At 37.3% G+C, this 26,698-nt stretch overlaps 1 protein-coding gene across 2 annotated transcripts in view; it reads left to right on the forward strand.

Annotated features, from left to right (window-relative positions):
- LOC131439103 (roundabout homolog 1-like) overlaps positions 1-26,698 on the forward strand; it is a 267,685-nt gene that overhangs the window by 221,695 nt on the left and 19,292 nt on the right. For both annotated transcript variants that reach the window (XR_009231063.1, XM_058609716.1), the window contains exon 8: positions 1,598-1,817. Coding sequence is in view for 1 of the 2 variants with exons in the window: in XM_058609716.1 (XP_058465699.1) it covers positions 1,598-1,817 (220 nt within the window). In the remaining variant the exon portion in view is untranslated. The remainder of the gene's footprint in view (positions 1-1,597; positions 1,818-26,698) is intronic.

A 26,698-nucleotide genomic window follows, 5' to 3' on the forward strand; every position in this document is an offset into this window, starting at 1 on the left:
CTATCTGTTTCGCCAAATTAACATCTATGGAGACTGAGTCATAGGTTCCTTTCATGGCGGAAAGCGATTTTGCTCTTTACTTTACTTTACTTTACTAACAAGCCGTTCAACTCGACCCAAGTGACGCTTCAAAGGCAAAAGTAATTATTTGGATGAACTTGATGTCATTATGAACATCAAGCCACCAATATCCAGTCCAGTGTCCAGTAATAAACAAATAAAATCAAAGTAGACGAGCTATTTAGTGATCATTCTTGCGCTGAAACAGACAAAATTCATTTGAAGCTAGCTGTGATTTATTTGATTTTTATTAGGGCATATTCAGTAGAGTTCTAGTTCTAGATACATAATTTATGTCAGTTGCGAAATTTAAATCTGAATTTTATAACAAGAAAAACTGGCAGCCCCAGTAGTGTTTTACTCGTGTTTCAAATATACAAAAAATAGAACGGCATCGTAGGCCAGTTTTAAATTTGACAGAAGAACTGGTCGAATAAATAAAACTAGAGCGGCTTGCTGGAGATACGTTTGTTTCAGTTTCAGTTATATTATAGACCACCTATATGAATCTTGCAGCTGCTGAATTTGCTCTTGCGTTTTAAAATTGAAATCAGGATTGTTTTTTCCAAGAACCAGATTGTCGAATAACTTCAGTAGTACGTGCTGATTTTCGATTCAGCTAATTTTCGTAATGGAAACATTTAGGAAATTCACAATATTTTTAGACTTGAGAAAACAGTTTCTAGGCCAGAAAAACGTAGTGTCGCTCAGAAGAAAATAATTCCGACAATTTGTAACTACTCTGCCCGTTACGGAAACGGTCAATCTTGTCGAGACAACGCGTTGGTCCAACGGTTCCGAGCAACTTCCCTCGAACGGGGTGAAACCAAAGATAAATAATAAAGATATGTACGTGCATATGATTTTTTTTTGAAAAATGTGGTTCGTTTTCGGTACCTTCTGAAATGACCGCACTCACCGGTTGGTGGAGCGCGAGATTAATTGCATTGTTATCATTTCAACCAAAGTGTGCCATAAAATCTCAATATATACAAATGAGCTATTGAATCGAAAGGGTTCTCACGGTTTGACATTTGCATTAGGAATGTATGATGGGAACTCAGCAGTGCAACCAATTTATCACCATTGGTGCCAGTTTCACGGAGGACCGTAGATGTGCGCCAAAAAAAGATCGTGACTGTCATGTCTGAAAATTCGTTTGTGGTGAAACGCCATTGGGGCCGACCGAGCCAGTCACCTGGCAGCATCAGTTATCCGATTTGTTTTGAACCGATATGCGTGAATTTCACGCCGTGAAAGATCCCGTATCAACCATTTGGGGTCACTTGTTCTGTCGAGCGTGCATTCTTCAAGAGTTGCACAACCGAGCGAAATGCCCCATCTGCAAGTGGATATTGAAGCCGGAAAATTTGCATTCCATTTATTTTCTGTGATATGTGAAGTCAGCTGTTGTGGAGTCTCCATTTGTTAATAAATGATTAAAATATATGTGTTTCATGATTTCGTTGTATTAATTTCACTGGTGACCGTTCACGATTTTTTGAATCAATCTTGCTTGTTTGATTTTACCATACAGGTTACCTCCTCGTTGGACTCCATCACACCACCATTGCTGCAGTTTGTTCCCACGAACCAGTCCCTCCCGAGTGGATCCAGTACCGTTCTTCCGTGCCGATTGGCTGACGCTTCCATCGAGGCACGGATCTTCTGGGAACGAGATGGTATCGAGTTGAGCACCGCATCCTCCTCCTCCTCGAAGTTAGCTCAGCTTCCGGAAGGTTCTTTAAAGCTGGACGGTAAGTTTTGTTTGCTTCTTTCAATCAGATTATTTGCTAGCTGAAAATTATGATCCGAAAACAAAAAGCGTGCTGTGCCTGTTGGTAATTTTCGATCCAGCTGGCCTAGCCCAGCCGTTGCAGAAGTGGATCTTTCTCAAGTGCCCGACTCACCGTCGTCGTCGTCGTCGTCATGCTCTGTGTTGATGTTCTAATGAGATTGCTCGCACTTATGCGCCAAACAATAGACTTACGTTCCGTTCCGACATTCTGAAACAAGATATTCCCCTCTCCGAAGCGGGGATGAGTTGGGGCTTCTCGACCACTACAAAACATGTTCGTATCCATGGCGTTTTGAAGAGGCTGCAATCAATCCATCATCTGACGGCTCCGAACGGCACCCCTCCGGATGAGCAGGACGAGATTCGGAATTTCGTCGCATCTTGCTGCTGCTATTCGATGAAAGTGTGCTCTGGCGGAGATTTTCGTTTCAATGGTTTAATTGATGCATTAACACATGTTGCATCACGGGACTGACGGCCCGAGGATGGGGTTGTGGACTTCCCGGCACGAGTCATTATGTTTATTGTTGCTAGCTGCTGCCATTGCCAACGAAAAGGGGATCTCGGCAAACAATAGTCCCGGATTTTCAATCAGCTCCTGAGAAGTTAATGCCCAAGTGGTGCGACGAACCCTTTTTGCCGTTGGCCAAACATCACGCACAAAAGGCGAACTTTGAAAGCTGAAATGAGGGAATGTGCATAATTACACAGTGCTCACGTCGTCGGGACGATGTAAAACTCCGGCGTCGTTCCGTCAATCCGGTACAACAGGAAGGCAGCTGGGGAAATGATGATTGATTAGGAATGTCTTGAGTAATGCACTGTTTAATGAAACCGATTGATGTTATGATTTCAGACAAATGCTGACTGGAAAGTTTTAAATTGCTGCAATATGGCAAGGATTTGTTTACATTCTTTGTTTTCTGTAATTTGCGATTTTAGAGGGATTACTATTCGTAGATCAACACATACGGAATAATGTCTGTGGGTTTACGGGTATATTTGGTTTTCGAATCAAGGGTAGAATGGTAATGGAAATACCAACTCAAAGATAAACTGAAATTAAAAATAATGCCACCGCATTCTGCTAGCAGGTGTGACTGTATGCATTTAAATGCTCCTTTTACCAGCCATGCAGATGTGTGCTTCTGTGGCTCTGTCGATTAACAGGCGTACTTGCGATCCAATGATTCTCGGTTCAAGTCGCGGCGGTTGTTGCTATCAGTGTTTTTTTTATTTCAACGAATTTCATGTCATGGAGTTTTAGACACAATATTAAATGTTCTTCCACGTGAATTTGCGTGAACTGCGACTTTCCATTTATGTGCATCTAATAAGATGTAAAATCACAGGGATTTTTTTAAGTATGTACGATTCTGCCTTTATTTTTCAACAAATTGATGTGATGATGAATGTAAGCAACAGTTCAAACTATGCGCATCAAGAAGCGCTCTCAACATTTATTATAACTAGAAACAGGAGACTTCTGCTACGATGGCCAGTGATAGATGCAAGAAAACTCATTTTCATCACTATGCGTGATACACAAACCTACAAGCATTTGGATCCATCCAAAAGGTTGGAAATCGAGTACCGTACGCAGGATCTCCGAGAGAAAATTCGGGTCGGGGGACTGCAATATTACAAACAGAAAAAAAAATCGATCCTGATCGGTCGATTGCGGATAGGCCTTTATTTCAGAGGTGGAAATAAGCCCATTTTGTGCACGAGAATGTGAATCAAGATTTCTGATTGTAAATCAAAAAACCGAACACCGTGAATTGAAAAACTGGGTAACAAAACTAAAATTGAGATTATTTTTTTAAATCGTGGGAATTGTATCTTACGCATAGTAGCAGCAGACCTTATGCGCTCTTTTTATTGCACTGAGACAAATTTGTTCTCATTCTTAGAAGACAACCATGCGCAGACGAAGAGCTGCTCTCACAAAAACTCGTTCGCGCATTTGTGTACCACGGCAGAAATTAATGTACAACGCTTCGTTCGCTCTCGGCGCATTTAGCCAAGAACAAGGTACGAGGTGCTCCAGTTTAATAACATTTATACCATTTGTAACAATATTAAACCCTACCCTGTTTTCTGAAAATTGTTTAATTACTTTCCTTGACGAACGACACAATTGTTAATAATTAGGTTTCCAAAAGCGGGAAAAAGTATCTGTGACTATTCAATCATTCTGAAGCTTTTTTTTTTATCTCAACATCATCTCAAGATTCATTTAAAATTGTTTGCGTGGTCATACATAAAAAACTATTCAAAAACTATCTAGAATTAAATATAGTTAACTCGTTAGTAATTTTAATTATATTAAACTACTTTTCGAGCCTGATAATATCGATATTAGGTGTAATTTTTTACACTTGAATGAGTTTTGATTCCGAAAAATATTTTAATATCGAACTTAATTCGTCAAGATAAAAATATTTAATTTTTATACAATTAGATTAAAATGAAAGGTTCGTCATCAATATCCAGTATTCAAAAATCTTTTAGATCTCAAACAACTTGTAGGGTAAATAGTGGGTTGAAATCTGTTAGATAAAATACATAACATTCAAAATGTGGAATGAATCCCGCAGCCGAGGGAAACACGTAGAAAGTTTCCATGCAAAAATCAACACATTTGCTCTGAAAGTACCGGCTAAGATTTTATCCGGTTATCCCATTCAAAGTTTTTTCCCGGTTGTTGCATTAAAAATGACTTTAAACGTTTTCTGAAAAGTTCTAGTCCGGTTTTGGCACACATAATATAAATTAGGTTTTCGTATTCAAAACTACTTAATGGGGCCGATCCGGCGAACGACCAAAATTAGGTTAAAGTCGGGTATAAATACACGATATAAAAAAAACTTGAAGAGTTTTAACGATAAGTTGCACTTATTAGCTATTCATATAACGCTCTGCTATGTTTCAAACAGTATCACACACAGGGTTTTTTTGAAAAAGCTTTAAAAATAAATGTTTCATTTATGTCTATTCATGTTAACTTGAATATGTTATGTGTATTAGGCCGAAGAAAACTTTTTTGTTGTTGTCCCTAATTTGAATCAAGATTAAAAAAAAATAAAATTATAGTGAGCTATACTTCCAAAATGGAACTGGTATCGATCGAGTTTGAATGGTGCGTTTGAATTGGTGTAGCGAAATCCTGCACTCCTGTTATTTCTGTGTATGATATTTAAGCTAAATAGGGTAATATTAATCAGCTGCATAGCACGCACAAAGATTAGACATGTTTTTCTTATTATTATAATTATTATTCATCGCAGCATGTATTAGCTGTTCGATTGATGATATTACCCCACTACGACGGTATTGCTGAATAAATTTCAAATACATCACAACGCATGGAATTTCGATGAGACTGACGAAATGAACTTACCCAACGAGCCCAAAATTATTGATATCGGATAATCCATATCCGATAAAATTGAGTGATATTCAGCTTTGACGTTTACGTCACTTATACCATTATACCATCGGAGTGACAGACATTTTAACTTCAAACTTGTTTAATGAACACAGAGTAGCATTAAAACGAGCCTAACTTTGTTGAAATGTTGATTCCGAACCAGACAGTAATACTGATAACGATGAAGACATTTTTAAATTCTAAATAAAACCAAAATTTATCTTATTAAAAATAATTTGTTTCAAAATTTATTATTAAATCTACAATAAATATGTGATATGAAAAGATTTTTATTTACTGTTTTTTTTCGTTTTTCGGTTTTTAACGATATCAAACTAACTAGAGATTATAAGAAGAGAAAGAATATGAAATTATAGAGCCATAGTACTCAAGGAAGAGCAAGGATGTGAAGAATAAAGTGCGGAAAAGTGAGACGTGACAAGGGCCATTTAAGTAAGCAGTAGGCTTCTTGCATCTAAACTTTTACCTTCTACCAGAGCTTAGGCATCTTAGCGATACGAGTCATCCGATTCTCTGATATGTCAGAAAGTAAAGGCAAAGGTCGGTTTGTCCGAACCGGCAAAAGTAAAGTTACGAGAAGTTGTCACATTCTGCCCACGACGGTTTCTCACACAATGTGTTTCATTGTGTTGATATTTTCTTATCTCTATATAGTTAGTTATAACACCGGAATGGAAGATTTGTCCGAAACTATTGCTTGAGTGCCTGGAGTTGTAGCGTATGGCTATGCGTCCCAGGGTGCAAGCGGCGCACGGACAGCGCTCCATTCATCGCTGTGTGTGATGGAATCCCATCATATTTTTACTTTTTACTTTTACGTGATGGAATCCCATCAAATTTTTACTTTTTATTTACTGTGAATCAAAAACTTTGCTCATTTCCACCCTTGCTTTATTTTTGTATATATTTTCGAACCCTGTTCTGTGAGTCGCAGCTCTGACAATTTCTCTCTCAATGTGGCCGCCTGCCTCTAGAAAAACCCGCAAAATTCTACTTTCTTCGAATGGAACATTGAAGTTTTTTTTTGATTTTTGAACATGAGAATGTCATTAAATTAAGAGATTTTCAAATACATAAACCTAACAAAATAATTTACATACCAAATGAGTTTTTTTCATATTTTATGAAGAATGAAAATCAATTTTAAATCTGGCCCCCTTTTCCCACCCCCTCTTGGTGGTCCTGACCGTTCGAACCGAATCCGATAACTATCGAACAACGATGTCGCATTTCAGAAATGCTGCTGAGTCGTTTTGGTTTCGCTTACAATGAACCCTTGGAATTGACGCTAAACCAAAATATTTACACACTCATGCTCTGAATATGGTGGAATCTCGACATGTTTTAAGGTGGTCGAACCACCAAAAGATTATTGTTTCGAACCCAACGAATTCACTACTATCAAATATTTCAGAAATAACGGCCAGATCATGAGACCAGGTATAAATCTGTAATTTTTCGTCACGACAACGCTTGGTCAATTGTTCTTCTACTCGTCCAGACTTGTTTGGATCGATGCAAAACATTCCTAACATACTTCAATTACACTGATAAAATCAAACAATGGCTCAACTTGTTCTTGGATTAAAGGAACAAGAAGCTGGTGTTCGTTTCGAAAATCAAAAAATGACCAAGGGATAACACCCTAACGTACTGTTTTAACGAACAAAAAGCACTTCAAACTGTCAAACTGTCTCACGTAAGGTTGAAACCAACTGACAACTCATTCGAACACGGTTTCATTTTTTTTTGTGCTAATTAAGTTATTCATTTTTGTGTGAAACTTTCTAGTTCGGTATTGAATTTTGGGTTGGTAACTTTATGGTGACTTGGTACAAAAAACTAATGCTTGCTTTTCCAAGTCACAAATTTTTCTATTTCCAAGAAGTGTGTGGCTGGCCCAGTTTGGCTGTTCAATGCATAGGGCACTGGTCTTACAAGCCATGTTCGAGCCCCGACTTGGAAGGAATCTTAGTGCCAGTAGGATCAGTAGTACTTGCCATGCAATGATTCTGTACGCTATGAATCAGCTGCGGTATCTGTGCCACAGTTCGAAAAAATCTTGTGTTGTATGTAAAAACTGCGTGATTTGAAAATAACATGGCTTCAATTCGAATGAAATAAAAGAACAAAAGATCGATAATAGCAGCGCGACTTGAACAGAGAAACATTAGATCATAAGCTCACCGGTTACTTGACTGAACCACAGAAGCACTTATCTGTTTGTTGAATAATTGGTACATATAAATCTAAAATTCTATGCGACTGGAATATTGCGTCATTTGAAAAATTAGGTAGTTATGAATTGTATCGTTTGTGGAATTATGTCACCTGTAAAATTAAAAAATTTTTTCTCTGTTGATACTAATAAATCCATACAGCGGCACTTGGTAGCCGAATGCAAATTACATTCGGAGCCTATAAAATTCGGTGTGAGTGGAAATTTGCGTCAAAGCTGAGTAGAAATAAGTCACCTGTAAAATTCACAGTTTTTTTCTGTGTTGAGACAGAAAGGGCAATCACCACAAATAGAATGTAAGGCCAAAACTTTGCTTTGCTTTTTGAAAATTTTCGCTTGAATGTTTGTAACCTCATCATTTAATGACATTCTGAAACTAGTCGAAAGAAAATTGAATGAAACGGGTTTTGAATTTGCACTATTGTTATAATTTCTGTTTATTCATTTCGATTCTCGGTTTCTCATTACCGGTCCACGCTTGGGAACTGGCGCAGAATATTTCCTGATGGTTCACATTTTATATCAATTATTCACCCACATCAAAAACGGTAGTCTATTTTTGCTCATAAACCTTTCTAAAGTGGCCGCTCCATTATAGACAATCACTTCACACCATTCTAACATCGAGCGTCCGACGCTGCCCCCGACTCCAAACGCCATCCGACTTCAATGGCTCTCCGGCTGAAGGTCCTTCGATAATAACCATAAACAGCAGTAAACAGCACCAGCGCTCACCGCCGGCTCGTGACAGTAAAGGTGTCTCATCCACTTCAACAATCGTAGCTACACGTAGGAGAGGCCATCATCGGCCGGAGTCGCACTTAATTCTAGGGGAACAACTTAAGAAAATGCTTACAAATAATGGTTTTTCGGCGAGGATGACGCCGGTAGAAGCGACCGTAAAAGACTGTCTCGCTGACGGTACGAATCTAGTACAGAAGAAAAAAATCGTGAACCGTAGTGGACGGAAGCGGCGCTCGATGTGGCGTTACAGCCATGAGGGACAGACTAGCCGGTGAAAATTTCCTTCATTCTTGCTCGGTCAACAAAAACTGTCAGATGCGAAATCGAAAACTGTAAAGGTAGAATGACAACGAATGTAATTCTGCTGATAACCGTAGTGATCGGACATTATTGCAAGCTGGTTCCGATGAGTCGCGGGGGTAACAGAACGGTGATTTGGGACTGACGTTTTGTTTTACTTACATGATAAAGAAACTTAAACGCAGTAGTCGGTTCATTGGCTCCGTTTGAAGTGCAAGCTACTGTAGATAATTTGAAAAGGCTAATTTTTACTGAATAATCATTGTTTTCTATATACGGGTGCAAATTAAAAACTCATAGAAAAAAACACATAGAAATGTGGCCAGATTTTGATCACTTACAGCTCAGTCAATTTTGTCTAAATTATTAATATTATTTCGCCATTTGATTGAAAATATTTCAATGTTTCGATTTAAATGTATCAAGTCACGTATTTTCAATTACATATTACAATTGAAATTTTGAATAATAGCGAGTAGTGTACTTCTCAGCTAAAAATCTAAAACACTATGCTTGCTTACTAGATATCCCTAAAGGAGACGATGGATTTGAAGAAGTAAGCGATCTATCAGCTGGGATCCATCGCTCTGATTGGTCAATTGATGCTGAATTTATATAATTTAACTGCCAATTTATGCGGTAACGTGATTCAAGTATTTCAATTGCATACCATTGACAGATTGGATTGAATTGACCTATGTTTTCACGAGCCAATGACAGTCTCAGTGAATGATGTCAAACTCTCGTCCAATTTGCGCAGTGAACTAAAAGGTGATTTTTTTGAGGTTAGGATTTTCATGCATTAGTATTTGCTCAGATTTTTTGAGGTTATGATTTTCATGCATTATTATTTGCTCAGTATGCTCTGACATTTCATCATGAATAGACTTACTAACGAGCAACGCTTGCAAATCAGTGAATGGGCCCTAGAAAAGTTGGCAGAAAATCCGCTTTTTTATCGACAAATTTTGTTCAGCGATGAGGCTCATTTCTGGTTGAATGGCTACGTAAATAAGCAAAATTGCCGCATTTGGAGTGAAGAGCAACCAGAAGCCGTTCAAGAACTGCCCATGCATCCCGAAAAATGCACTGTTTGGTGTGGTTTGTACGCTGGTGGAATCATTGGACCGTATTTTTTCAAAGATGCTGTTGGACGCAACGTTACAGTGAATGGCGATCGCTATCGTTCGATGCTAACAAACTTTTTGTTGCCAAAAATGGAAGAACTGAACTTGGTTGACATGTGGTTTCAACAAGATGGCGCTACATGCCACACAGCTCGCGATTCTATGGCCATTTTGAGGGAAAACTTCGGAGAACAATTCATCTCAAGAAATGGACCGGTAAGTTGGCCACCAAGATCATGCGATTTGACGCCTTTAGACTATTTTTTGTGGGGCTACGTCAAGTCTAAAGTCTACAGAAATAAGCCAGTAACTATTCCAGCTTTGGAAGACAACATTTCCGAAGAAATTCGGGCTATTCCGGCCGAAATGCTCGAAAAAGTTGCCCAAAATTGGACTTTCCGAATGGACCACCTAAGACGCAGCCGCGGTCAACATTTAAATGAAATTATCTTCAAAAAGTAAATGTCATGTACCAATCTAACGTTTAAAATAAAGAACCGATGAGATTTTGCAAATTTTATGCGTTTTATTGTTTAAAAAAGTTCTCAAGCTCTTAAAAAATCACCCTGTATATCACAGCAGGAAATCTATAAATATATGCCCGAATACATTTTTGCTTCAGTTTACCAATGGCTTATCTTGATTCTCCGGTAACTAGCAGGCCAATTTAGAATTATCGGCGATAGATTTTTCGAACCTATTTTGAAGCGCTTGTATCTCTGTGATTTATTGATAAATTTTCCTCATTTAACATGATTCGAAACAGTTGAAAAAGGATTTCATTTGTCAACGGGTAGTTTGCATACTGAAATCTCCATTTACATACGAACAAAACGGTGGCGCGCCAATAAATCTATATATATAAAAATGCAGAGATCATTCTTTGTAATCGCATCACGTAAGAACGGATGGAGGGATTGAGATGATTTTTTTTTGTTTGGTCCGTTTTTACCCCCACCGGGTTCGTACATCAAAAAAATTAGGAAAACTTACCGGAAAAGTGGGAAAAACCAGTAAAGTTATTTTGTATGGACAATGGAATTTGCTAGATTTACGATTGATGTTTGGTGCGCAAGGAGATGCTCAGTATTTCGCCGTTGAACAAATGAATACTAGATCTTTGGAAAATCGTTTGGCGCGCAACGAGTAGATTTGGGTGGAGATTTTACATGCATGATTGATTCGTCATTTGGAAACACGTGCTTAATAGGGTATCAAAATCATTACTTGCTAAATGACTGTTTTAGCTATAGCGTAAACAGAAGCACAAGTTCTAATGTCATTTACCAGTAGATGTAGTTAGATGAATTATGTTTGCCATCGTGGGCGTGAGTTGAACAAATCAAATTATGTAACGATTTTTTTACGTATCAATGATAGGATTCTGCTGTTGAAATAATGAGTTCAGATGAAAATATTTTCAGATGAAAGTTTTTTCAGCCGATTCGGGTGAGTTTTCAAGAGTGGTTTACTTCAAAACGGATGGTATTCATGACATTTGTAAGCTGCTTAAGCCAAATAATTTCATTTTCCGAACTTTGGATTACTTGACGAATTACCATATGCGAATCGTGAATATCATATCTGAAGGAGAAATCGTGGCATGTAAGAACCATTAGTTGTGAGATCTGCTGTTTTATACATTGGCTTTAACGATAAGAATAATCACTCCTCATGTTCACTCCGCTAGAACAGAATATTGATTCTCAGGACTGAATACTAAGCAAAACGATGTGGTGACTCGACGAATGGGAGGCCTTTTGACACAATTCTTGAACGAATATAGCGTTCATGTCAAAGTTAATGGACACAATATTTAATAAAAGGGTAATTTGAACTTTCGAATGTCCAAGTATTTTTCATTTTATCGCTAATTCGTTAATCGAAAATTGATCCTGTCATTATCCTGCTACGAACATTCATCAAACACGACAAAGTAATATCACTAGCGTGAAGCAGGTTATGGACAACCGTTCAAAAATAGTTTATTACTTTCGATATTCCCTAAGGATTTGCTATTAAATTTTTAAACGTCTTCAGTACAAATAAGTCTTAACATTCAATGACAAACAACAATCCCCGAGGGCTGCTTTTGGAAATTTGTGGGGTCAATTTAAAGTATTTATCTTGGTCATCTCTTTTTCATCCATCTGTTAATTTGTTTATTTGTTGATTTAGGAGCAAGGGAAAAGCCTGCTGGAGCTGAGTATTTCGTTCTCCTTCTACAGCAGGCATAAAACCTTCTCATCTTTTGTATCAACAGATTACATTTGACCAAATGATACATAACGAAATCTTTAATTACCCTTATTTAAACTACAAAGCTAACTAACAACTATTCATATTGACTAATTATCCTAATAAAACTAGCGGGAAAAGATTTGGAGAAAACGGGTTTTAATGGCGTTACGAGATAAATTGAAATTAAATCCATCAGAACAAGTATTGAATACGCGACATTTTCTCGAAAATGGTTCAATGAAGCCATAGTTAGTTCTAGCATGAGGAATTCTGAGAAAGGGATTAAACTACAAATTACGCCGAAGAATGTCAAAACTTAGCTGTTGTAGGAGATCTGCACTATCAATTCGAGATTCGATGAGGTCCGCGACAAAAACAGCTTTTTGTGTATCACGGCGAACAGATAGCAAAACGATTTTCGTAGCGCGGAAGATTCAATGGATCTCTCCAGGCGGCGCAAAGCAAAACGAATGAACTTGCACTGAACAGTTTCAATGCGTAGCTTATCTGTTTGATAATATGGTGCCCAAACAACAACAGCATACTCGCGAACGAGAGCGCAATATAACGATTTCAGGCAGTATATGTTATTGAAATTTTTTGAGATGCGAAAGATGAAACCTAGCATCTTTAATGCCTTAGAGAGGGTATATTCTATGTGATCTTTGAGACTAAGTTTTGAATCCAAAAATACTCCTAGATCCTTAATTGATGTCTCCTTTTTTAGTACAGCTTGCGAAATAGTGTAATCACACATGGTCGTGGTTCGTTTACGATAGAATGAGATAACGGAGCATTTAGAGACGTTCATAACCATTCTGTTGACGTTGCACCAGTTAGAAAATACATCCAACTGTGACTGCAAGAAGTTTGAGTCTTTCAGATATTTGATGAGATGAAACAGCTTGAAATCGTCGGCGAATGATAGCTTTATGCATTGCAATGCGAAATTCAGATCATTTAGATATAGCAGAAATATGAATGGTCCTAGATGGCTTCCCTGAGGAACGCCAGAGCTCACGATGAATGATGGCGTAACGCAGTCGCCAATTCTTACGGTCATACTACGACCAGTCAGATATGATTCAATCCAATCCATCATCCCACATGTCAAATCTTTAGTTTGAGAGAGATCTACAATCTCTGTTCAATACACTGACTCGAAGGATGAGATGGCAATCGGTGCATTTGTTTAGTTTTTGCGTAACAAAAGCATTGAACATATCCACAATAATTCTTGATGATAATTCTTCTTCGGGACGAAGTTAATGTGTTGGATATGAATTCGTAATTCGTTTATTGTAAGCCAAGTAATCAGTAAAATAATGGAAAGAAACATTAACGTTTGACAACTCTCAGGCGAGACGAAGTTCGACGGGTCAGCTAGTCTATATATATATAAAAATGCAGAGATCATTCTTTGTAATCGCATCACGTAAGAACGGATGGACGGATTGAGATGCTTTTTTTTTTGTTTGATCAGTTTTTACCCCCACCGGGTTCGTACATCAAAAAAATTAGGAAAACTTACCGGAAAAGTGGGGAAAACCTATAAAGTTATTTTGTATGGACAATGGAATTTTCCACTGAAAAAGTCGCCAATGATTGCTAGATCATCGATAGGTGTTTGGCGCATAACGAGTTGCATAAGTGTTTGGCCGTCGAAGAAAGGAATACTAGATCATTGAAAGAATCACGGGTCAGCTAGTTATGTATAAAGTTGTATTATGATGATAATCATAGATAATTATTTTTCATTAAATGTGGTTAAATAAAAAGAACTATCTCTCAGCATAATCCCTCAGACTCTATTATTAAACCAAACAATAATCGTCTAACCTAATTGAAGTATAAAGCATAATATTTTGGTCGATTCTTGCTTCCAAGAATCTTATAGAAATAATGCAATGAAAATCGTTATTCAGTATCGATTTGCTGTTGTCCCATCAGGAATAAAACGCTTCAAAAGGTTCGGAACTTAGTGCAAATAAGTTGCACAGACTCACAGTACCGCCAGTTTCAGTTAAATTATCATTTACATAAAAACAACAAGTGTTTTATCACTACATGCGTTGTAACAATGACAATGTTCGTTCATGTAATAATAAAATCAAGTTACAATATGAACAAAATAAGGTAATTTGGTTGCGTATGCATTGGTTACTTAATATGCAAAAGTGAAAATCAATTAAAGTAACAAAATATGTTCTGCGGACTGTGTCACATATTTTCTTTCTTGTATTGCTGCCTTTCTATTTTCAGACACTTTCCGAAGACTATCGCCGCTTTTTAACGAAGGATCATTAAAATTACGGTTATTCAAATTTTTCACATCCACATTTTTCCATCAAAATATTTAAAATCTTCTCTAATCGCTGTTTATAACATGATTAAGTTAGTACGTTCTCTGTTTTGAACATTATTATGATAGTTTTTGCAATGACTGAGCGGAAATATATATTGGAGAAGCCAAGTGAAAGAAAAACTAACAGAAAAGATTTTTTTGGAAAAAGATACGCTCAGAGACAGGACTCGAACCTGCGTTCTTATGCATTCCGTGCATACGCGCTACCATTTCGCCACTCTGATCTTGTTTTAGCCACTCCAAAACTCGAAACAGACATAGTAGCAACGTACATCGAACATGGTCTACATCCTGGCCGTCACCCGACCGATACCTTACATCCAAACATCTTCTCTGTCCATCAAACACTAGTCCTCTCGCTTTATACCTATTTCTCCGATCAAGCATTGAGTAGGAGAGTGTATTTATAATCGCTTGTCACCTTCTTAATGGTGCCAGTCGCTGGCTGGACATTGATGTTGTTCGTATCCTAAATTGATCTTTTAAGTAACTTTGAAATCATCATAATTGACTTTTATTTAAAGGATATTTTCCAAAAATTTTTTAAATGTAAAAATTTGTTGATTCATAAAATAGAGTAGAATCAATTGTTCTAAAAGAATCTAGCCAAAGCCAAAAATGTAAACACTAAAAGTAGAGCAAGTTTGTAATTTGTGACTTCTAGTACATTCATCATCATCTTTATTTTTGTATTTATTATGGGTACCTTAGAATTATTTCATTTTTTAATGTAATCGTGATCGGTCGTGTCTTGCATACAACCCTCTAATTTTTTAACGCGTAAAACACGGAGATTTCTGTAGATCCGAAATCGCTGCTGACATGTTGCAGATTGAAACGTTGGCTATAATGTCGCTCAAATTTATAGATTCACGTGCTTTCCTACAGATTCGCTTTTGCATCAATTTACCGATCAGAGCGATGGTTCCCAGCTTACTTGCTTACTCCTTCAGATCCATCGTCTTCGTAAGGGAAATTCAGTAAGCCAGTATAGCGTCTTAGATTTTTAGTTGACAAAATAGGACACTGCTCACTATAAATCAAAATTTCAATCATATATAATTGAGAATAAGTAGCTTGATACATTTAAATTGAAATATTTCCAATCAAATTGTGAATTGATATAAATAATTTATACAATATTGACTGAGCTGTAAGTGTTCAAGAGCTGACCACATTTCTACGTGTATTTTGCTTGAGTTTCCAATTTGCACCCTTATGCAGATGTGTTCCACATAAAAAAAAATTTAGAAAATCGATGAAATCTTTATTCGATTCGATGAAACTGTCAATATAATTCATTGTTCGAAGATGATTTCATGCAAATTTTGGCTACGGCTTCGCTTTAAGGAGTGTATCGAAAATAAGCTATCCAAATACATTTGTGTTGTATGTTACGCATGTATTTGTGATGGGTTTTATACTCAGATCACAGCATGCTGTGCGTTTGGCTGTCAGCTTTCGTTTGTTTACTTGTTTTTGCGTTTGAAATTCTGCGTTTTAAATATGTCGCGTGAAAAGTGAAAATTTAGGTTCTGGACACATGGCTAAGTGGGAAGGGTATTACTATGCGAAAATTGGCGGTTTGGAATTCATCATGCCAGTGTTAAAACCATCATTAATAAGTTTGGGGAACACTATTCTTTGAATGAGCTAACAGGAAGAGGCAGAAAACCCGGCTCTTCCAACCCGAAACTGGACAAGAAAGTGGTATCATGAAGAACAAATCAATGTCAATACGTGATTTGGCCAAAAAAGCAGGAACAAGTGTTTGAATGGTCCAGCGAATTAAGAGGCGAAATCACCTGAAGACCTACAAGAAGTAGAAAATCTCGAAACCAAGTGTAGAACAGAAGGAGCGAGCAGCAACAAGGGCCCGGAAATTGTATTCGCATCTTTTGCAGTGTCCGGATGCATGCGTTTTAATGGACGATGAGACTTATGTAAAAGAGGACTCAAAAACCCTTCCAGGTCCACAATACTTTACTGTCGTCGTTGGGGAGGATGTGAGCGATGCGGCCAGGTCGATTAAAGTGGAGAAATTCGATCGAAAGGTACTGGTACGGCAAGCAATATGTTCCTGTGGTTTGAAGTTAACCATTTTTTACATTACCGGAACTATAAATGCAGAAATCTATCGATCTGAGTGTCTCTAAAAGAGATTGCTGCCTTTATATAAAAATCATAGTACACCTCCACTGTTTTGGACGGATTTATCGTTGGCTCACTATGCCAAAACCACTGTCAATTGGCTTGCGGAAAAAGGTATAAATTTCGTTGGGAAAAATATTAATCCATCAAATTGCCCTCAGCTTCGACCAATCGAACGTTACTGGGCAATCATTAAGAGGGTTTTAAGAAGACTGGTAAGGCAGCTGGGAACATGCAGGAGTTCAAAAAATTTGGGCTCAAGCGTCCAAAAAATGCGCTGCAACACTTGTCCGGATCTTGATGAAGAGCGTTCGATCAAAAGTTCGAAAATTCGTTAAGGAATAACTTAAATTTCATCCAGTTTTCATTATGCTCATGTTTAACCTCGTACAATAGAGGATCAGTTTTTAGTTCAAAAAAATATCATTTTTATTATAATTTTAAAGAAAAATGTTTGGATAACTTATTTTCGATACACTCCTTAGATGGCCCATGCGCAAGGCACACGCTCTCCAACATATCGGCCGGTATTTCACGGTTAAATCCTTTAATATTGGCTTTCAGTGCGTCTATCGTTGCTGGTTTATACTTGTAGACATGAGTCCCAACATTGCCCCACAAAAATAGTCCAAAAGCGTTAAATCGCATGATCTAAAACTTAAAAGTGACATAAACTCTCCACACCAAACAGTGACTTTTTAGGGATACAATGGGTAGCTCTAGCAATGCTTCTGGCTGGTCTTCACTCCAGATGCGGCAGTTTTGCTTGTTGACGTATCCATTCAATCAGAAATGAGTTTCGTCGCTGAACACAATTTTTAGCTGAGCATGGATTTTGGGAGTAAAATTCAACAATATTCTAGTGTTGCTCGTTCGTAAGTCGATTCGTGATTGAATTATAGACCAAACTGAACAAGTTTGACAATGACACAAGACAAGACGCATGATCTGTCAGAAACAGTTTTACCAAAAAGAATTCCAGCAAAAAAATCACCCTTTCTTTCCTCTGTGGTATTGTTTCTTAGAACCGAAGCGAAGATATTGTATGCGATTGTATCACAATTCGTTGAATGAAAGTTGAGTAATCGGCGAAATAATATTGCGACACTACTAATGAGATGACTATTGGTACAATAGCCCTAGTTGCGAATGTACTGCGAAAACTTTTCAAAACAGTATGGCAAGTTCCACACTAGAATGTAGCACCCTGGCTTTGCTTCCAAGGTTGGTATTTCATAAAATGGTTTCATATTGGCATTGTTAAACTTTATATGATGGCCGAGGCTAATAAAATTCGCAACTGAGATACCATTGTTCGTCAATTTAAATCGTCAACTGTCGATCATTGGGATGGGACATACGAAGCGGAGAACCGCTGAAGCTGGTAATTATCGTCCCGCTGAAATCATGACCAATCATCGAACAAACCGCAATTGTACCGCTAACATATTTCAATCACAGTTTACCTGACCCAGGTGACAGACCGCAAAACCGTCTCCCGCAAGAATGTTGCCAATCGTAATGACAGATGATTTTCTCTGATTTGTGTCGGCCTATTGCGAATAATACTAATACAGGGAAGAGAAGAAGAAACGATTCCTGTTTGATAAAGGCACGTTAGTAGATACCATCTGTGATGTTTTGGTATCGAATGAAGTCTCCTGCTGATAGCGATAGCATCTTTTCTCCAAGCAAGATTTGTTGGAACTTCAATTGCAACTGAGAACCTGCTCATGTTGTCACGGTTGAAACGCGGACACCACCCGGGAATGTGTGCATAATTATAAATGCACTTCTCGTTTTCTATCACCCAAGTCACAACCATCGGAGATGCAACAGATCATTCGCTTCTTCTACCTCACTTACTCAGTTTTTCTTCCTCCCAAAGTGACTGTTGAAGGCGGCACCGGCGGCCGTCGGTAGATTCATTGACAGTACAAAAGCTCAATCAACTCTTAAGCATCATTAGGTTATCTCTTCATCGGATCTTGATTCTTTTCTCCGTCGCATCTCTTCCCTTTCGGTTGTGGTTGGGGCCGACGGTTTAGCGTCAATAGGATCTATTCGTTGGAGATCTGTTTTGCTTGTGCGGAAACTTTCATCTCGCATTTCATCATCTTGCTCTCGACATTCAGAACTTGGCTTGGATGGACGGACGGACGAAGGGGTGGCCGATTGGACGGACATCATCTTCGTTCTCCACAAATACCCAAAGTAATAACAACAACATCAACGACGACGACGATGACGACGAGGACGCCGACGATGATGACAACAACCAACGAACACAAGTGACGGTGAGGACCCAATGCGCGAAACGAGAGACCGTCGGTGGAAAGATAATTTACATAATGACATTTAATTGAAAAGACTGTTTTCATCTGCATCCCCACACCTTCCAGCTTGGCGTTTGATAGTTGCGAGGAGAACTCAAGTGCCGTTAGCTATTGGGTATTTCCAGTGAATAAAAAAAAAATATATAAAAATAGCAATTCAATTGTCCGCAATCTCGTTCGTTGAATTATAAGCGGTTACCCTTCTGGGCATTGGTACCTGGAATCCGATTATTTTTCAATTAGTTCCGACGAATGATTCGTAGAATATTTTTATAAGAGTGCAACCGATTGGGGTTTCCACCAACCAAACAAAGGAACGTAGTGTTATTTTGTAAATGTTCAACTTTTCCAGCTTGATAACCAGCCCTCCTCTTCTCGGTGGTTCCATTAAAGTGATCCTGGATGTCAATCGTCCTTCTTTGGCAGTTAAACGATCGCACACAATGGCAAGGATTAAGCGAAACAGGAGATAGAGTGAACCGACGGGGTGGAAAACTGTTCACCGCATCAGGGCTTGATTGATTACAGTTTAATTTGTTTTACTTTGCGGAAAACCGGAGCTCGCTTCGAGATACTCGTGACTGCTCAAACTGTTGGTGGACGGAAAACTCAGGGCTTGGGAAGAAAGAAGCACTTAATGACGATGATATAATGCCATTTAAGTGATAGCATTGTTGAAGGGATTGTGAATTCATTATGAGCTCTTGGGAAAAAGCCTTGTATTGTCATCAGTACTGTGGTCCCCCCAGTTGGTTGTTCACTTCGGATCGAAGGCTCAGAGACTTTGTCGAAGATGTTGATGGCTTGTAATCATTTTGGTATCAATTCTTCGAAAATAAGATCGATTGGTTGGTGTAATACTCCGCTAACTGGATATACCTAGAAAATTTAGCGATACATCAATCGCAATCGTACTCACTTCATTTCGATGTTCTTTTATTCGTTTTTATTTATTGCTTTCTGGTGTTTCTTTTGCGCGTCGACCAGTCAGTGCAAAGCCGTTTCAAACAGATCTGCTAATGCACTTTAGTGTTTTCTGTATGAATATCCTTCGGAGTTTGGAGATTTCATAAAATTATTTTAATGACCGTCGCTTTAAATGGCAGTTTAAAGATTCAATCACTCATTACCCTACAATTTTGGAACTGCAAGTCATTATTCATTTGAATCTAAACCTGTGACAATCGATTAAGCATTCCATGAGATGTCGGAGTGAGTTCCCTCTCAGAGATTTTCGTCATCATTTACGGTACTTTCAGAACCGGTATTAAGGGATCAGCAAAAAATAAAAATAAGGAATGAGTTGGAATAATTCTGAGCCCAACTGTGAAGATTTTTTGGTATCGTCATCTTCTATGGAGCACAGTGGCTCGAATCAATAAAAATGTGGACATAAATCAGTAGCTGCCAAACCGTTCTTTTAATGCATATAGTTGCTGAAATGATTCTATTCCTAATTGTTCATGGTCTACTTTGACAAAAAATATAACCGTAACTTTTTTTTTCTGAAGCGATAGAATTTTTTTTCTTCTACAAAGTTTTAGAACTATTGAAAATAATTTACTTTGTCAAATATATCAAAAGTCTAGGTCGCACCGTTTCGGATATACAAAGCGTTTTTATGGCAACCCCCTTAAAATCAGTTTTTTATTCATAACTTGTTTCGAGTTATTTTTTATGCATACTTTGTTTGCAATAATTGAAGAAAATAAAAAATCCCATGTTTTTGTTGAATTGATAGCGCATAGGTTTGTTGTTTCCTGGCAAAGTTATACAACATTTTACCTTTTTTTTACCTATGATAAAACCTTACACCGAAGCGAAATATGCAACTTTATGCAGCTGATTTTTACAAAATTTATAGGAAAAGATAATCTAAGTGGAACTCGATGGAACTTTTTTTAGGCCTTTTCAAAGTTAGTTTTAGTTATTAAATTATGGCAACCCCCTTAAAAAACTAGTTTTTTAATCAAAGCTTGTTTCAAGTTATTTTTTTATACATACTTTGTTTGGAATAATTGTAGAAAATATTAAATCCCATAATTTTTTAGAAGGTAATTCATAGGTTTATTCTTTTCTGGAAAAGTTATACATCATTTTACCTATTTTTACCTAGGAAACCTTGTACTGAAGCGAAATATGCAACTTAATTCAGCAAACTTTTACAATACTTATAGAAAAATAGATCCCTAATCCAATTTATTTTCCAATGAGAATATCCTGAGTACTATTCGTGTGACTCATTTTCACTATGGTCACGCTGAAACCATGAATGGTTAAGAAACGGAGGGCGTCACGCGTCTGCTATTTCTGTAACTCACTTTTGCAGTGAGCGTAGAGATGGGCAATTCGCTCCTGAGCTATTCCAGTGAATCGAATCTTTAAAGTGAGCTGATAGCTCACAGCTCTTTTTAAAAGAACCGCAGCTCACCAGTTCACCGCACTGGTAAGCAGGGATGCCAGGTTTACAGATTAATCTGTGTCTCACAGATTTTCAACCTTTTGCACAGATTTAAAAAATGACACAGATTTTCACAGATTTCTGAAAATGGTCACAGATTCTGAAATCGATCACAGTTTTTTTTAAATTGATCACAGTTTAGCACCAAAAATTACAGAGCGGTAGGAAATAGTGAGACTTTTTTTTTGCTTACCAAAATGATTCCGATCAGCTATTATGGAAACGGGGAAACGTGCACAGATTTTGAACCTGTATTTTGGCTTGATCACAGATTTTTGAAAAAATGACCTGGGATCCCTGCTGGTAAGGTGGAAACAAGCAACGAGCTCAACGGATCATCGGCTCTTGAAGAGCGTGTTATAATTGATAAAATATATGTGCATGAGCTTTTGTTCGTTCTCACAAATGTGTATCTTTCCTTCTTTAACAGATTGCATGAGCCATTGTCAATAAGAAATATTACCTCTCACTCAGTAGGCTAAGGTACATTCAGGGATGCCACTTTTGCAGATATCATCAAATATGCCATAATAATAATTCGCAGACAAATTAGTTCGCCTAGCATTGTTATTTGTGCATCAATGCTTCGATCATGCATATGAAAGAAAAACGGAGCAAGAAAAACGGCGCAAAAAAACGGCGCTCAAAACAAACATTCAATTAAATCTGAATGAGCTGATGAGCTTGAATCTATTCCCTTTTGCACATGTTGCTTCGCGATAACTCAATTTATTTACACGATTGAAAATGGAATCTCTGTAAAGGTTTGTACTTTTACAATACTTTTTCATATTTTGTTTGGAAAACATTTCTCCATTTTTTCGGATTTTCAATATTTAAAACTAACTTTGAAAATGCATAAAAAATTACATCGAGTTCCACTTGGTTTTGTCAAAAAGTAAAGAAAATAAAAATCACAACAATTTGCTTAAGTTGCGCGTGCAAGTATGAGCTTGTTTATGTGTGTTTACGCGCACTTTGTAGTAGATATTTAGGTAATAAAGGTAGATTATACGTAGATAAATAAAAAAAAAAAATTTAAAATAAAGTGAATACATCTCAAAAAAATATTTTTTTTGCCTTATTTATATGTTCAGCAAAAATATTTCAAATCTTTTTTTCTTCAAAATAAAATAGAAAAATAAAATTTTTTTGTGCAAAAAAAAATTTTATTTGAAATTGGTACTACCCCCTTAACAAAAATTAAGGTACTACTTTCAAAAGAAACGTAATATAATCTTGTAAAACTTCTTCGAAGACACGTTAGCTCTTAAAAATCAGTGAAAGTCAGTACAGACTTTTAACCGTCTTTTCTCAGTTTTGGACCACTGTGTGGCGGTTTGAATTTTAAAAACTAATAAACTTGTAATTTTTGAATCGGATTATTATTATTATTTATTATGAAATTTGTTTAGGCCTTTTTTGTGCAAACGTCCTAGTACTTTCGGAACCGGAACTCGGAAATTGGTGTAGCCGAAGTCAGTCAATTTCACCTGAGGGACTGCAGCCATCTTTGAGAAATCGTAGTGCGTTCCAAATAAATTTTTTGGGTACCTTCTGAAATCAGTTTGTTTGGTCATCGACAATCAAACTTTGCAAGTCCGATAAACCCTATTAATTTATGCAATATTGACATTTTCAACTAATCACCCTGTATCTCTTGAACCGGAAGTCGGATCTGATTTAAATACAAGTTTTATGGGATTTTAAGACTTTTCATTTGAATCTCAGATGGCGGAAATCGGTTCAGCCATCAACGAGGGAATAATGGAATAATGGAGGGAACAATAAGTGTCATTATTTTAAATTCGTTACAGATACCATCCTGTGGCTCCGGAACCAGAAGTCAGATACAAATGAAATCCCGGAACGTTGTTCTTTTGATAATATACATCGCTCATGGGCATATCACAACTCAATATCCACAAGTACAAATACTTTTACTGCCATCCGATGCTACATAGTTAATTCAATCACTTGATCAAGGCATTATTTCAACCTTTTAAAAACTATATGTTAAACAGACGTTTATTTATAAATTATGTGACAGTTGGATAAGGATCCATCTATGGCAGTGATTTTCGCATGGAATGCGTTTTCGATGCGGGAATGCATGCATTTCATTGGTATAGCGTTAAAAGCTGAGCAATTCCAGAAATGCTCAGCAGATCATCAGACTCGACCTTCTCCGATTTGGATGAAACTTTGCACATGGCTTCAGTATGGCAAACCATAAGTTTTGAACCGATGGAGAGGTCAATCCGACTCACGACTGATTTTTAAAAAGGGCGTATGTATTTTTGCATATCACGAGAATTCTTTTTTTCAAATCGTTGTAACTCGGAAACCGTTAATTGTACAAAAATGACATTCAGGAAGAAGTTGTCTCTAAAAAAAATATAAATTGAAACAAATTTTTGATTATTTTCTCAATAATTACAAAATAATCCGAAAAAGTTAAATAAAAAAAAGCATGGTTTTAATTTTTTTTGATAATTCTTATTTTAAAGCTGTTATTAAAACCTACAGATTGATGGCTACCTACAGAAGTTACAGCTAAAACAGTTTACGGGTCTCGTTGTAATTCGGAAACCGTTCATCGTACAAAAATGGCGTCCAGGAAGAAGTTGTAGGGAATCAATAGGGCACTCTATAAAAAAATATGCACTGGAAAAAAAACTTGTTTTTTTGTCTATAATTTCAAAATGAACCAAAAAAATGAATTAAAAAAATCAGGGTCTGGATTTTGTTTTTGATAATTGTTATTTTAAAGCTCTTAAAGTTTCCATGGAATACCGAAGTAGCCATCTTGGATTTCGAAACATCTTCAAACATCGTTTTATGACAAAAAAAATCGAATAATAGTAACCCGATCAGATGCACATAACAAAATCATAACACAAGTATATCAACAGTTTATATGTATAACAATTTGTGTTATTTTGAGATACTTAACAAATGAAAACAGTTGAAAATTAAAACTTATGATAACAATATAATAACAAAATCAGTTATGATGTTTTATTTTCGTTTGCAAGACTTATGATAACGTTCATTAATTGAAAAAAATGAGTTCTTCTGTTGCTTCATATCGAAATATAATCATCAGAATTTCAAAAAACTAAAGCAAGAAATCAGATTACTAAATAAATTATTCAATTAACAAAAAAATCATTCAACAATTTTGGATTGAAACGATGCTTAAAGTTGGCTGTGATATAGTTTTTCTGTGTTAAATTTGCTATCTAATTTATTAAAACTATTGTTATAAATTTCGGACTTCTGTAGTTATATCAAATTCAATAATAATTGAACGTAACGATACAAACGTTTCAAATTCTGTTACGATTTTGTTCCCGCTAGAGTCTTTTTTGTTATGATTTTTGTTATTTTAACAGCTTACCAGCCAAAAATATTTCAAAATTTGTTACAAAATATTTCTGAAATGAATTACTCCAGTTGTTATAATTCTGTTATGACCATCTGATCGGGAATGGTATAGTATCAGCAATTTCGTACCCGAAATTATTCGTGGTGTTATCAAAATCGTAGATTAGCTTCGAAATTCTCCGCACAGTAAACAATCGATTGTCAAAGTCTGTTGAAACAAAAAGCTTACCGATACAAACTGTTACAGCGAAATCGTAATCGAAAAAGGCTTATGAAAATTTATCGCTCCCCCTTTATTCGACAGTCTTCCCGGAAGCACTTCAATCAAATCTGTAGCCACTCGAAATCAGCTTGAGAAATAATGATCCATGACGTATTCCGTCACCTGTGTGCGCCCCGCGTCGTGCCACGCACACAAACATCGGCACGCAGTTGTTGCTTCGAATCCCTAGGACAGGTAGAAAAATCTCACCTTTGCATTATTCCGGGTCGGAGAAGCATTGAACCATCATAAAAACAATTCTCGGAAGTTTATTCGAAACGATCATTCAACTGCTCCCCTCGAAGATGCTGATAGAAAAAAAAGGAACGGTTTTTCTTCCTTGCACTCAACACCGGCCGATAGAGGCTTTATTTGCATATTTTTTCCCGAGAAAAACATCGTCTGAAGACGAGCAAAAAAAAAGTGAATCATTTGATGAGCCTCGCCCACTCCATCCGCTTCAGCGCGAAAATTTGATGAAACCGACAAGATAAAACGAGACAGGACGAGGGGTTTAATTCTGATAAAATTTATTCACCGCTTCTGAAAGCGCTATCATGAAGAAAGCGAAAACAGATCCTTTACTTTCGTGAAGAGGTAAAGACCGTTATACCACCCCATTCGCCGTGAAGCGGCGAAGGAGGTGGAGTTCAATTTTCCGATTTCAGCTACATTCGACGGAGGTAGCAAGGCACAGCACATTCTATTCAAGCAACCGACTGGCAAGGTTTTGATAGATACCCATTCACAGAATCGTTTCGAACCTGGAAAAGGTTTGGAAAATACACTTGAGCTGCTTCTGAAACGTGGTCTGAATAGCAATGCACTCGTCGTCGTACCACCAGATGGAAGTCATGGCGAAGTCGAAAAACGGAAATTTATACGGGCAAATTTTATGAGCTCCGCGACGGCTCGCGAGTTGGTCCATTCGAATGGGGCGAACGGGGTAAAATTGACGTAAGGATCGGTTTGAGACATTTTATTCTGCGAATTGAATATTTTCTTTAAAACTAGAATTGAGCCGATAAGTAGAATGAAAATTCTACTATTAAGCAAGAGGAACGAACCACACTGCCTATTGGTCCGGATTTCCCTCTCGCCAACATAATAGCAGATCCTAACAGGTACTACCTCAGTAGACTAAGGAAGAGTAACTCTACCGAAGATGAGATAGAACGATGGCTGTTTGTGTTTCCCATCCGCCATCCGGAGAAACTTCATTCTACTGTTATAACAAGGATTCAAGTGCCCCATAGCAGTTCGGTGTGATGCTTTGGAGTGTGCATGTGTGTACCGAAATACTTACGGGGCGCAGGTAATTGATGTGGTAGCAAGGAAGTAAGTTGAACTCGACGATTCGACGATGAGGTTTCACTTGATTTTGCACAATAAAGCCATCTGTTTGAATGGTATCGCAATTTGTTGACGGCTTCAAGGGCTCTCGAAGGCCAATCATCACAATCGAGTTGGTTTAGACATTCGCAAAATTTTCCGATTCCCTCGAAATATATCGTACCTCAACCAGCAGCATTGAGATAGTATTGATTCGTTCACAAACAAACAAAAATCAGTATTATTTTGAAAAAAAAAACCTCGTACAGTCACCCACTTTCTGGCATCATTATTCTGCACTACACCAAGGCAATTTTTGGCTGAAACTCACCAGATGACGACAACAAAAAAAGCCGTTCAACTTCATTAAAAACTTTTCCAATTTCACGCCTATTCAAACACGGAATGGGCTTCTCTGCGCTCTATTGTTACTTCAAG

This window comes from Malaya genurostris, chromosome 3 (genome assembly GCF_030247185.1).
Source record: "Malaya genurostris strain Urasoe2022 chromosome 3, Malgen_1.1, whole genome shotgun sequence".
Taxonomy (NCBI): domain Eukaryota; kingdom Metazoa; phylum Arthropoda; class Insecta; order Diptera; family Culicidae; genus Malaya; species Malaya genurostris.